At 34.6% G+C, this 12,715-nt stretch overlaps 2 protein-coding genes across 5 annotated transcripts; both read left to right on the top strand.

Moving 5' to 3' along the window:
- The first annotated feature begins 607 nt into the window (after positions 1 to 607).
- On the top strand, positions 608 to 9,594 carry LOC133296063 (methionine aminopeptidase 1D, chloroplastic/mitochondrial-like). Of its 4 annotated transcripts, none has more exons than XM_061495014.1 (10): positions 608 to 745; positions 1,029 to 1,098; positions 1,606 to 1,810; positions 2,202 to 2,363; positions 2,439 to 2,480; positions 2,976 to 3,047; positions 4,999 to 5,078; positions 6,898 to 6,995; positions 8,542 to 8,589; positions 9,081 to 9,594. In XM_061495014.1, exons 1-10 carry the CDS (start codon positions 625 to 627, stop codon positions 9,224 to 9,226), a joined length of 1,044 nt encoding a protein of 347 aa, XP_061350998.1. In that variant the 5' UTR covers positions 608 to 624; the 3' UTR covers positions 9,227 to 9,594. The 4 variants fall into 4 exon arrangements, with proteins under 4 accessions (XP_061350998.1, XP_061350997.1, XP_061350999.1 ...); XM_061495013.1 differs by having other exon boundaries at positions 1,582 to 1,810; XM_061495015.1 differs by lacking the exon at positions 2,202 to 2,363 and having other exon boundaries at positions 1,582 to 1,810.
- Positions 9,595 to 9,913: 319 nt separating this feature from the next.
- Positions 9,914 to 12,109, top strand: LOC133296064 (pentatricopeptide repeat-containing protein At5g39350-like). The gene has a single exon (XM_061495018.1). The coding sequence runs from the start codon at positions 9,914 to 9,916 to the stop codon at positions 11,816 to 11,818; it is 1,905 nt and encodes a 634-aa protein (XP_061351002.1). The 3' UTR covers positions 11,819 to 12,109.
- Positions 12,110 to 12,715: the final 606 nt, after the last annotated feature.

Here is a 12,715-nt window from a genome sequence, read left to right as displayed (position 1 = left end):
AATAAAAAATATGATTCCCATTTTAGTCCCTTAAAAAAAAATAGTCCCGAGATCTTTAAAAAATTTAAAGTAACCTATTTATTTGAAATTGTGGTCCCTCATAAATTCAAAAAAGATCCACATTAGTTCTTCAAAAAGACTAAAATGTATCAACTTTGAATTTCATATGAACCAGACAATTAATTTTTTTTTGTAAAGAACTAAAGTGAAGACCGTATTTTTTATTAGGGACCAAAAAAGACTTTACTCTTATCTTTATGTGAATTGACCGAATGACTGTGCAAAGACTAATAGATATATTTCTGTGTTGTAGATTAAATAAGTTGTTTAAGGTTAGTATTTTTAAACTAATTATATCAATAAATACATAAATAAGATATTATGTTTTTTTTATACCTATTTTATCTACTTATTTTCAAATTTTTTTAGATTAAAATTTTAAGATAAAAAAATAAAAAATAAATGTTAGTTGAGATTTTGATATAATATATTGTAGATGAATAAATAGAGTATACAAAATATCTTATTCCATAAAAAAAATACATACGAATGAATACGATAAAATGACGTGGAGGGCGTAGAAAAGCAGTAGCCTAGGCACATCCAACACTGGTAGAAGCAACAATGGTGGGTGCTGCGTGTCTGCAACTTCAACCCGAGTTCTTCTCTTCTTTCGTGGGAAGTCCCCTTCTACACTCAAGGCAGCAACGACAGCTCCTTCCTCAGTTGTTCCGTTACAACGCAGGTTCCTCTCTTTTCGTGTGAAGGAAAACGCTTTTCTAATTCTGCTCAAGATGTTTGGAGACATAATTCTGCTAAAAGCACCATATAAGTTGATGAGATTGCTCGTTTTGGAGCACTTTTACTCATTATGATACAAAATAATACAAATAATTAATCATATAATTGTTGAGTTTTATTTTTTTTATTTTATTTATGTTTTTGGCCATTCTGGTTTTGAGACTATCAGCATTTAGGGTTTACATAATATTATATGTTATTTTTAATTGATTTATTTTCGGTAATAGGAAGGAAGCATGTTTCAATGCAGTTATCGAGAACTCTCTCTGGCTTGACAAATCTCTTATTTAACAGAAGGTATGCTACTCAATATTCTGCATATGTACGTAGAATCAGTATTTATTGCTTAGTTTATATTGTCAAAGGAGTTTATTGATGCGGGCATTAAGCTTTTTTGTCATTGCTATGCTTGATGTGTCAGTAATCTCACTTGGCCATGGTATTTGCTCAAATATATTTTATGATGTTGCTATGGAGTAGCAACAGTCATTACCTGACTTTAAGTGGCAATGTAATGAAGTTGGTTGTTACACTAACTGTATAGAATCAGTGCCGAAGGAATCAATGTTCTGATATCATCTTGGTTATCTCAAAAGCTTGGAGCACTACTATATTATTATTATTATTATTATTATTATTATTATTGCTGCTGTAGATTTAAAAGCTTAAAGTAACTATATAATTCAGCAGCTGAGGGAATATTGTATCTCTTACAATGCTATCAGCTAGCACAATATATGTGCACCTTCTTGGTAAATGTTTTACATAACGGCTTTGCAGAAATTTAAATGAATTGCAAAACAGCAAGCGTAAACGTCTGAGGCCTGGAAAAGTTTCTCCGCCTCGACCAGTGCCTGAAAACATACCAAGGCCTGCATATGTGAAATCCAAGGCACCGCCGGGAATTGTGAGTGGTCCTCAAGTGCATGACGAGCAGGGGATAATATGCATGAGAGCTTCTGGAAAGCTTGCAGCTGAAGTTCTTCAATATGCAGGCAACTTAGTCAAGGTAAGATCTTTTTATCTTCTTTGCTAGTCAATCGCCCATTTTCATTTGTTAACTACATAAAATTTAGGCTGCATAAGCAACTTATTAATACCTCTGGGTTGATTAAGTGCCCTTCTTGTCCCCAGCTTTGCCTTTTGCTCAGATTATGAGGATCACAAGTCCAAAGTAGCTAACAAACGCTCTAGGTTTTTATTTTTGGCTAGGCTAGTGCAAGACCTTGCATAGTTGCTGCGATAATTGTCATTTAATGAGTAGGATTTTTATAATTTAATATAAAATGTTAATGAACTTATATGACTACAGAGATTTATTTCTTGTTTTATGACTTTATCCTAAAAAAAAAAAAAAAAATTGTTTTATGCTGGTTAATGGTTATAACGTCTGTCGGCAGCCAGGCATAACAACAGATGAAATTGACCAAGCAGTTCACCAAATGATTGTTGATAATGGTGCGTACCCTTCTCCACTTGGCTATGGTGGTTTTCCAAAAAGTGTTTGCACATCTGTGAATGATTGCATTTGCCATGGAATACCAGATTCCCGTGTACTTGAGGTCCTCGTCTGCAAGTTCTACTTGAAATTAGTAATCCTTTGTGAAAAAAGTATTGACTCTTTCTTTAACTTGCAGGAAGGTGATATAATCAACATTGATGTTACTGTGTATCTAAATGTAAGAATTTTCTCTTTTTTACTTTGTTAGAGATGGGAGTGGGATAAACATGGAATTGTATTTACCCTGAACTTTGCCGGGCCCATTGCTAAAATTTATTGTTTATGGCTTTATGCCATCTTGATGATGTGATCAACATTGACATTCTGTTCGCAATGTGTTGTTATTGTTTTGGGAGGGCCGTGGAGATTTTATTTGTCAGGAATGTATAATTCTGTTTCAAAAAAGTGCTTTTCACTTGGTTGCATTGATTTTCCTTTGAACTTTATTTCATCAAGCATGTTTTCCCTCAATCTGTCCTTGTTTTTTTATTGGTGTTCATTGACCGCTGACCCCAACTAGTTTGGGATGTAGGTGATGTTGATGTTGATCTTATTGCTTGAGTATGTTGTATTAAATCAGCTGTTTCCCCTTCAATTTTTATATTTTTTTTTTCAATATTTATGAAATCATAAGCTTCATTTTGGTGACTGAGTATATGAGAATGAGTTGTAGGGTTTTCATGGTGACACATCGGCAATGTTCTTTTGTGGAGATGTTGATGATGAAGCCAGAAGCCTAGTTCAGGTACCAGTTTGGAACATTTATATCTGCAAAATATCCAATTACATGCTGTCGAGCCAGATATCCATTTACCTGATGTCTAGCCTTAAAAGTTGTCAGGATTTAGTGGAAGATGATCTTTTGGACATGAGAATCATTTGATTACTGTTGAGATATATAAAATCATTAATTTAACCTCACCCAACAGCTTAAGCTTTTGGGTTCAATTGGTTCTTTACATGGTATCAGAGCCTTGGTGTACCGGGTTTAATCCTCACTGCCCCCCACTTTCTTTCTAGTGGAATTTCTTTCTTCGCACAGGTAGGTGGGCCTGTGCATTGTTCACCCTTCAAGCCCAGTGGGCTCTCGTGTGAGGGAGCGTGTTGAGATATATAAAATCATTAATTTAACCTCACCCAACAGCTTGAGCTTTTGGGTTGAATTGGTTCTTTACAATTACATTTTCATTGGGAAAGTTGATAGGTTTGGTAAAAATTTTAACTACCTAAGGGAAAGAACTTAAACAATACAATCAAGAATTCCATAACCAACAAAGTAAACAGGAAACACTATTGTTTTAGTAATAGTCTGTGTAGACTATAGACTGATGAGTGAAGTTTAGTCATTATCAGATATAGAGCCCTACTCTAGGTGAGTTATGGATTTTATTTGAAGTCCTTTGGTGCATAACGATTATGTTTGTAATGAAACAACTCTCTCAAAAACAAAAGCTATTAGATGGAGACACATAAATGTTTTTATATTAATACTTTTAACATGTCCCTTCACGCAAGAGTCTTCCGGGCTTAAAGTGTGGCACATACCCACCTACTTGCATTGAAATTCAACTGTTTATTAGAAGAATAGGGGAGTTAAGGGTGAAAACTCTAGACCACTTGGTCCCAGTAACTGATACTGTGTCATAAACCGACTTTCCCAAAAACTTAAGCTATTAAATGAAGACACATGAGTAGCTTTATATAAACATCTCTAACAATGTTTATTCAATGGTAAAGGTAGTTTGGGGTTAGGATCTAATTCATTTATATCCATAAATTACATTCCTTATCAGGTTTTCATTAGGTTCGAACTATGATAGTATAGTGATAATAAAACTGAGCCACTTGGAAAATAGAAATATACTTGAATCCATAACTTAAACTGTTAACTATATAAGAATCATAATTTGCTACATAGTACGCTTTGTCTCGGTTATATAATTTTTTGTTATAAACCTGCTTAAATTTATCATTCTAAATTACTAAGCATAACATTATGCCCAAATCATGGGCTGAAGCTTGCTGGTTGGCTAATAAATTTTGATTCTTGATTTTGGAAGGCCCAGAAACCTTATTGTTGCCTGCATTGGCAGCATTCATTCTTAAAAGAAAGGACTGCCAATGACATGCCCTTAAATCCTGTCATTTTTAGCCGATGAAATGATGTTATTAAGACCTTATATATGGACTCTGTTGGTTATATAAAGTATTGTTTTGAAGTTCTAGCAGCTGTGCTAAGAAAACAGATTTCTTATATTTACTTTGTAAATGAATGAGAAGCTGAAAAACACCTGCTAGCTATATCACTTAACTGTTATTTTAGGATTTTATTTCCAAAGTTTTGCAAATTAGCCAGACATTATACCTTAATTAAAGGAGAATTGATTATTACAATTAAGGTGAAAGATCTCTACCAAATTAATGGTTGTTGATTAATGTAAATAAGGAAAGGAATCTACAATATACAGGAAAATAAGCAAAAAATTAATAGGGAATGTTTGCAACAATATCACTTAAGTTGGAGAAGATATAGCTGCGTATCTCTCTAAATCAGAGCAGATATTGCAACAGCTTTGCTTCCAGTTGATAGTGTTCTATAAGTCTCTTACGTGGCTTGATTTTGATAAGTGGTTGCTTGTTGAGATATTCTTCGTTTGGTTATGCTTATATGGGTGGGTTGTTTGGTATTAATACAGGTAACTAAAGAATGCCTAGATAAAGCAATATCAATATGTGCACCGGGTGTGGAGTTCAAGAAAATTGGAAAAACAATTCAGTAAGAAGTTTCTATTCTTTGTTCTTCTGTTGTTCCCCCTTTTTCCCTATGCTGCCGAAACTTTCTGGCAATATAAATATATAATAGGAACTGGACCAGAAAAGGTAATGAATAGATAGCAAAGAGATTGACTTTTATTGAATGTCACTCTTCTCCCGGAATTTGAATCAAGAGGGAAGATGGAAAAGAAGGATAACAAAGAAGTATCTCACACAACTCCAGAAAATTCAAGAGTCCCGGCCCTCCTTGCCATCCTCTACTCCAAAGCCAAAAACTTCTGTCTATTGTTTTCTTCCTATTATTTATGCCCAGACATTTCTATTTGTCCCTCTCTAACTAACTAACTAATTGTTGAATGTTGATACAGTTGTCTGCATAACTCTGTCTTACTTCTATTCCTCTGCTCTCATTCTTGTTCCTTCTAAATAAAAAGGGTATACCTCATTGCATAAAGGTTCCCCAACTTTGCGAGAGCATGTATTAAGGTCAATTATATGCAGCTTTACCGTATCATTTTTGCAAAAAGATTGTTTCTTAGACTCGAATCCATGACCTTCTAGTCACAAAAAGCAAATGTACAAATGCGTCAAGATTCGTCCTCCTATTCTTATTTCTTCTAACATACACCTTTTTTGGGGGGTCTGCTAACACAAAAAAATCTATGTGACTTTGCTGACAAACATGGCTAGAGCCAAAGAGAAAATTGAGAGAATGTGAGAATAGAAATCTGAAAATGATAAAATGGGGAATGGTATGTGATATAAACTTAATGCATGGCTTATATATAGTAGAGAGAGTAACTAACTACTAACTAATCACTAGCTACCTAAACTAATTTATCAACTAACCCAACTATACTGCAACAAACTTTTGTTTTAGATATTATTTCATGCACAGAAATTGATTGCTCTATACTCACGACCTGTAAGGCCTTTATACATTTAGTCAACAATGAACACTTCAGGCACCAAAACAGCCATTATACATATCTATTCTATTTGATGAAGGGGCCTTTTGAGGTGTTATAAAATGCTTGATGCTTAAGCTGCGTTTGGGAGGATTTAGAAAAATGGGATCGGAAATAAATGCACAATATATGTAAATTCCTATGATTCGTATATATCTTCCCATCCTCCTGTCTTCTTTCTTAAAAACCAGTTTCTAAGAAATACCTACCTTTTGTATTAAAACAGTTGAATTTTTGTTTTTGTTTTTGTTTGGGGGGCCCTGGCCCGGGCCCGGGTAGGGGGGGGATGTTGTACTGAAGTGTTCAGCCTGGGTAGATGGTCCGATGAGTTAATGTGTCAACTGAGCTACAGTTACTAAAATGGAGAGAACCAGAGCTCTGTTGTAATCAGTCTAAGGTAGAAGATGGTGGATTTCGCCCTGTATACTGTGGAGGAAGGGTGAAATGTGGTCACCTGCAGAGTGCTCAAGTGCTTAAGGAGAGTATGGGGCGTGCAACATGTAAATAGCCAAAAGGTCCTTGCAATGGAGCAGGTATATGTGTTATATAGGTGGTTGTGTAGTATTGTAGAAGATGTGAGGTGGCATGAATGATTCTGCAAGTGAGTGGAAGGATGGGGGGAATCGTATCTTCTGCGATGAGAGGTGATTATTTTGTGAGAGCACGGAGATATTTTGTGATAGGGACATTTTGTCCTATAATGAAGGGTGGAGAATGGGCTATATAAGGGCCAAATGCTCCAATGCAGAACAGGGGGGGTTAATATATTAGTAGTCGAAGACTTTGATTAATGAATTTCGTTTCTTGATTATATGCTGATTCATAATTGATGTTTTTTCTCTTTTTTAAAAGTGATAATGCAGATAAATATCATTATGGTGTTGTACGTGAGTTTGTTGGCCATGGAGTGGGACGTGTTTTTCATGCTGATCCAGTTATTATTCATTGCAGTAATTATCCTAAACTTTGTACTTCTGTCATTATTTGCTTCACATTAATTAATTATATTCTAGCAATGAAACTCTGCATTGACGAGCTTAGGCAATACTTTTACAGTTTACGGCATATTTATATCAATATTTGTTTGTGTTAATTTTGAAACGGATTATCATTTTATATTTTAGAAGTTACATTTAAATTTAGGATTTTATTAAATAGTATTCCAAGTTGACAGATGTATTTAATAAGTCAGTTTGGAATAATGAAATGTTTCTAATATTAAAAAAGATAGAAATGTTGATAAAGGGTCTAAAAGAGCACAAAGATATGGATGGCAGAGTTGATTAATATAGAGAGAGAGAGGGAGAGGGAGAGATGGAGAAATATAGAGTTTATTTTCGTCCATACTTAAATAGGATTTTTCTTTCATTGACAAGTATACATAGTTATGTAGTTATGAGTGTGTATGTTTCAAGGAAAGGGAAGTATACAATGTAATTACATATCTATTTATAAAACATAAAAAGGAAATAAATATTATTTCGTACAACATTAAAAAATTATTTCTCAATAGTTAATAATATTATATAGAACTAAAATTCAGTTAAAGCAATAAACTGGTAATGGAAAATTTGAACAGAAAATATAGTCTTCAAAATTCTGCTTTGAGGTAACTTTTTTTTTCTTTTCATACTTCTTCCATTTCTGAAACACGTGAAATTTTCCCAACAAAAGACCCATGTTAATTTCCATGGTCTATTTGGTGTGATGTATAAGACCGAATAAGTTTATACTATATGTTATGACATTTTTAGTTGTTTAGTATAAAACTTATACAGCAGAATTTTTTAATACATCAAATGATTTATAACTTAATCAAGCCTAAGGGGGTGTGATTAGGCCTGATAAGAGATTAATGTATTAACATCATTAATCAGTGCAATTTTCAAGAATTAATATATTATTTTAATATATTAATACATTAAAATAAAAAATAAATTTTCAATATATTAATTTTTAAAATATTGGAGATTTTTATTTTTATAAAAATTAATATATTTTTTGGACACATTCATCAATAGATTTTTGTAAAAATTAATATTATATGACATATTTGGAAGAATTATATAAATTCTTTATTAAAGGGTATTTTTATCAAAAATATTTATTTTTATTCTATGTAGTATTATATAGTATATTATCAAATATGGATGATATTATCTCATATAATACATTATCTTATGTAATATTATATCAAACGCTAGATAATATTAAAATTTAATTAGTTCTAGATTTTATCTTATTATGTGCGTCACCGTGGATAGGAAAAGCCAGCGCACCCAGGAAAGGTTTGATAGAACATTTAATGCATTGTTAGCTAGGATGAAAACATGGCAAAAAACGTCCATAAATGGTGATGAGAAGACACGAGGGTAAACGACTAAACAATTATTTTTCTCAACCCCCCAATATGCTTTATCTGTTGCCTGTCCTAAATATTTTATTCTGCTTATGTTTAATCACTAGTGTCTTAGTAACATCTATTATTATCTTCAGGAAACAATGAAGGTGGACGGATGATGCTAAATCAAACCTTCACAATTGGTAATTTAGTTTATTGTTCTTGAACTTTCGTGCTTAAGATTTGTAGATGTGGAGCTGGAAACTGTACCTGTCTTTGCCCTTTATTCTAACTGGGCTTAGTATATTTAACTTACAAATGAAACACAGTTAAGCAAGAGGTGGGGAGGGGCTTGTAAGTTTTATATTTCCATCGGTATTAGTTTTAGGTGTTGCTGAATTTGGGCTATAACTTGAAAAGGTGGAAATTGAGAAACTATAAGTTCAAATTTATTATTATTATTATTAATTTTTTAAAGTTTATTAAATGATAATTTAAAATATGTATTAAATATAAACAAATCGTGGAATTCACCACCTAACTAGTAATACAGGAATACATATAAAGTTCGAGACATTCATGACGCTGTGTGCATGTAACAACTATCCTTTCGACTCGTTTTAGCATAAAAAACTGCAATGCTAATAATATATAATAATAACTTTAATTTTCTCTACCTTGTTTATTTTTACAGAACCGATGCTGACTATGGGCAGCATCAATCCTGTTATGTGGAATGACAATTGGACAATTGTAACCGAAGATGGAAGTCTTTCAGCGCAGTTTGAACACACCCTCCTAATAACCCCTGATGGGGCTGAGATTATGACTCAATGCTGACAGATCCAACAGTACTATTTGCAGATACCCACCTGAAGAACCTTATTATTGAAATGTAAATGATTTAAATAATTCCTGGTCAAAAAGTTCGTGCTGAAATCACCAAAAGGAAAAAGATCACTGAAAGTGGATGTGGAACTCCAAATTTTTTAAGATTGTTTTTTTTTTTTGATAAGTTCCTAATGCACAAATTATTTGCATGTCACTAGTTGTTACCTAATAGACAAATAGGAATGTGTATTTAATCATTATTTTAACATTATTTCAAGGGGGGCATTTATCCACCTTGCGGCATTGTAAAACAATGTTTTTTTTTTTTTTTTTTTTGGGTATCCTGTAAAACAATGTTATTTTTACCCTTAATGTAGATTTTACTAAAGGAATTCTCTTTTTTATTTATTTTTTATTTTTTTAGTTTGCCAATGGGTACATCAATCGGATTATACCCGGTTCGAGTACTTGTCGGATTCTACCACTGATATTTGGTAAAAAAATTCTCTTTTACCAACCCATAGCTTGGATTTGATAAAGAAAAAAAAATTAAATATATTTAAAAATATTTAAATTCCCCAACATTGATGATAAATGCATAAGAAAATAAATAAAATATTAATAATATATGAAATATATTATAGTTGAGATTTCTTAAAATTCCAGTTCCCGCATTCACAGAATGCTCCATATTAGATGGGATCATGGCTACGCTCACACACTGCAACCCCAAAAACTCTGTCACTATTCCCTTCGGAGCTCAACTCTGTGCTGCAAGCTTGCTCTGCTTCAAAAGCTCTCAATCAAGGAAAGCAAGTTCACCAGCAATTAGTTGTGAACGGCTCACACCGCAACCCTTTCTTCGCAACAAAGTTAATCCAAATCTACGCTGATTGCGACGATCTGCACTCTGCCCAGTTGTTGCTCCACCAAGTGTCGCAACCCAACGTCTTCGCCTTCACTTCAATCCTTGGTTTTTACTCCAGGCACGGCCTCACTCACCAATGCATTGAAACCTATGCCGAATTGAGGTTTAAGGGTGTTTTGCCAGATGGGTATGTGTTTCCCAAGGTGCTGAAGGCTTGTGCTCAATCAGCGTGCTTGAAAACTGGTGCTGTTGTGCACAAAGATGTTATTGTGTTGGGTTTGAAGTTTAACTTGCATGTTTGCAATTCCATGTTGGACATGTACTTCAAGTGTGGGGATGTTGGGAGTGCAGCACGGGTGTTTGATGAAATGGCTGAAAGGGATGTTTTTTCGTGGAATTCGATGATGTCTGGGTATGTGTGTAATGGGTTGCTGGAGAGGGCTGTGGAGGTGTTGGGGTTTATGAGATTGGATGGATGTGAACCTGATGTTGTCACTTGGAATACTGTGATGGATGCTTATTGTAGGATGAGACTCTGTTGTGAGGCCTCAAGGGTTTTTGAACAAATTAAGGATCCTAATGTTATTTCATGGACAACCTTAATCTCAGGTTACTCAAATGTTGGGAGGCATGATGTTTGTTTGGGAATTTTCAGGAAAATGGTAAATGCTGGGATGGTTTTCCCTGATGTTGATGCTCTTTCTGGTATCCTTGCGTCCTGTCGGTCTTTGGGGGCTTTAGCAAGTGGGAAGGAAATCCATGGTTATGGTCTCAAAATCATATCTGGAGATGCATTTTACAAGTCTGCTGGTGCTGCTTTGTTGACATTGTATGCTAGTTGCCGGAGACATAATGCTGCTGAAAATGTGTTTCATACAATGGATAAATCTGATGTCGTTACGTGGAATGCCATGATTTTTGGTTTAATTGATATGGGTTTGGGACATTTAGCTCTTGAATGTTTCAGACAAATGCAAGGCAGAGGAGTAAAGATTGATCACACAACCATATCTACTATATTGCCTGTTTGTGATTTGAGATGTGGAAAACAGATACACGCATATGTCAGGAAAACCAATTTCAATTGTATGATTCCAGTTTATAATGCACTAATTCATATGTACTCGATCCGTGGATGTATTGCATATGCATATTCTTCATTTTCCACCATGGTTGCGAGGGACTTGGTTTCATGGAACACGATTATTGGAGGATTTGGAATCCATGGACTTGGCCAAACTGCTCTGAAGCTTTTGCGAGAAATGAGTGATTTAGGCATTAGACCCGATTTGGTGACGTTTTCTTCAGCACTTTCAGCTTGCAGTCATTCAGGACTTGTAGATGACGGGATTGAACTCTTCTACAGAATGACAAAAGATTTTGGCTTAACCCCAGTGAAGGAACACTTTTCTTGTGTTGTTGACATGCTAGCTCGTGCTGGTAGACTCGAAGATGCTTTCCATTTCATTAACCAAATGCCCCTGGAACCAGATAAATATATTTGGGGAGCTTTACTTGCTGCATGCCAGGAGCACCAGAATGTTAGTGTTGGTAAGCTGGCTGCAGAAAAGTTGATCAGTTTGGAACCTCAAGAAGCTGGTCATTATGTGACATTGTCAAATATATACTCAAAAGCTGGAAGATGGAATGATGCTTCAAGAATAAGGAAGATGATGGAAGGCCAAGGATTGCTCAAGCCATCAGGACATAGTTTGGTTGGTACTGGAAGTTAATCTAGCGGTGAAGACAACATAATCAAATCAATGTTTTTATCATACATCAAAGCATTACCGTGCCTTGTCAATTTTGCACTAGGATTTAGAAGCGTGCAACTAATTGAGTTGCCTTGGGATGGGACAGGACAGTGATTGGTATTAGCAGAGTTAGCTTTTCACAACAATGAAACAAACTACAGTACTTGCTGTTTTAGAAGCAATGGGTGAAAAGTCATCGAAAGATTTGAATTCGTGTATGATAGCAGATATATTAGTTAATCCTTCAAGTGGAGTGCAATAAATTAAAGAATGAACTAACTTGATATCAGAAGCAAATGTCAGTATACAGAGAAAGATGAAGAATCTGAGCCCAACAAAAGTTGTCTCTTTAAGAAAATTTGTTCCCTCTATTGATGCCGAAGGTTGATGAACAATTATCTCTCAGGATAGAACGAATTAAGCGTCTCCGGAATGATGACACTATCAATCGGGAGCCCTAACAAACTTTTTCAAGCCGACATCCTTGTACGGTACTTCTTGTCTAGACTTTCCCACAGTTCCTTACTGGTTTGCAAAGTGCTATACACATTATACAATGAATTGTATAGACCATTGTGGAAATAGTTTCGGTAGAGGAAATAACAGTGCTTCCACGCATCAACTACAACAACCTTCTCCTTATTAGTTTGTTGTCCTTCTTCTAATTTAGGAGCATCTTCCTTGAGAAACCTTTCCAGACTCAGGGTTGTCAAATAAAATAGCATCTTCTATTGCTAATGCTTGAAATCAATCCTATGGAATTTTTCAGGCTTCTCAGCAGGAGTTGAAACCTAAGCAGTTGAGTTAACCAAACTTGTACTTGTCGTAGCCATATCTGTTGCACAAACATAAACTCCGAATAATCACACAGATTAA

The sequence above is a fragment of the Gastrolobium bilobum genome, unplaced genomic scaffold, assembly GCF_033153095.1.
Source record: "Gastrolobium bilobum isolate Gb01-03AN ecotype WA unplaced genomic scaffold, APGP_CSIRO_Gbil_v1 utg45331, whole genome shotgun sequence".
NCBI classification, from domain to species: domain Eukaryota; kingdom Viridiplantae; phylum Streptophyta; class Magnoliopsida; order Fabales; family Fabaceae; genus Gastrolobium; species Gastrolobium bilobum.
Note: the sequence above shows the minus strand (reverse complement) of the source record. Positions and strands in the feature narration are given on the sequence as shown.

What these genes read in the sequence shown, in the direction of transcription:
- LOC133296063 (XM_061495013.1), top strand. Translation starts at nt 625, where the DNA reads ATGGTGGGTGCTGCGTGTCTGCAACTTCAACCCGAGTTCTTCTCTTCT. An exon ending in AATCTCTTATTTAACAGAAG is followed by an intron (nt 1,099 to 1,581) that starts GTATGCTACTCA and finishes ACGGCTTTGCAG; the next exon opens with AAATTTAAATGAATTGCAAA. An exon ending in ATGCAGGCAACTTAGTCAAG is followed by an intron (nt 1,811 to 2,201) that starts GTAAGATCTTTT and finishes GTCTGTCGGCAG; the next exon opens with CCAGGCATAACAACAGATGA.
- LOC133296064 (XM_061495018.1), top strand. Translation starts at nt 9,914, where the DNA reads ATGGGATCATGGCTACGCTCACACACTGCAACCCCAAAAACTCTGTCA.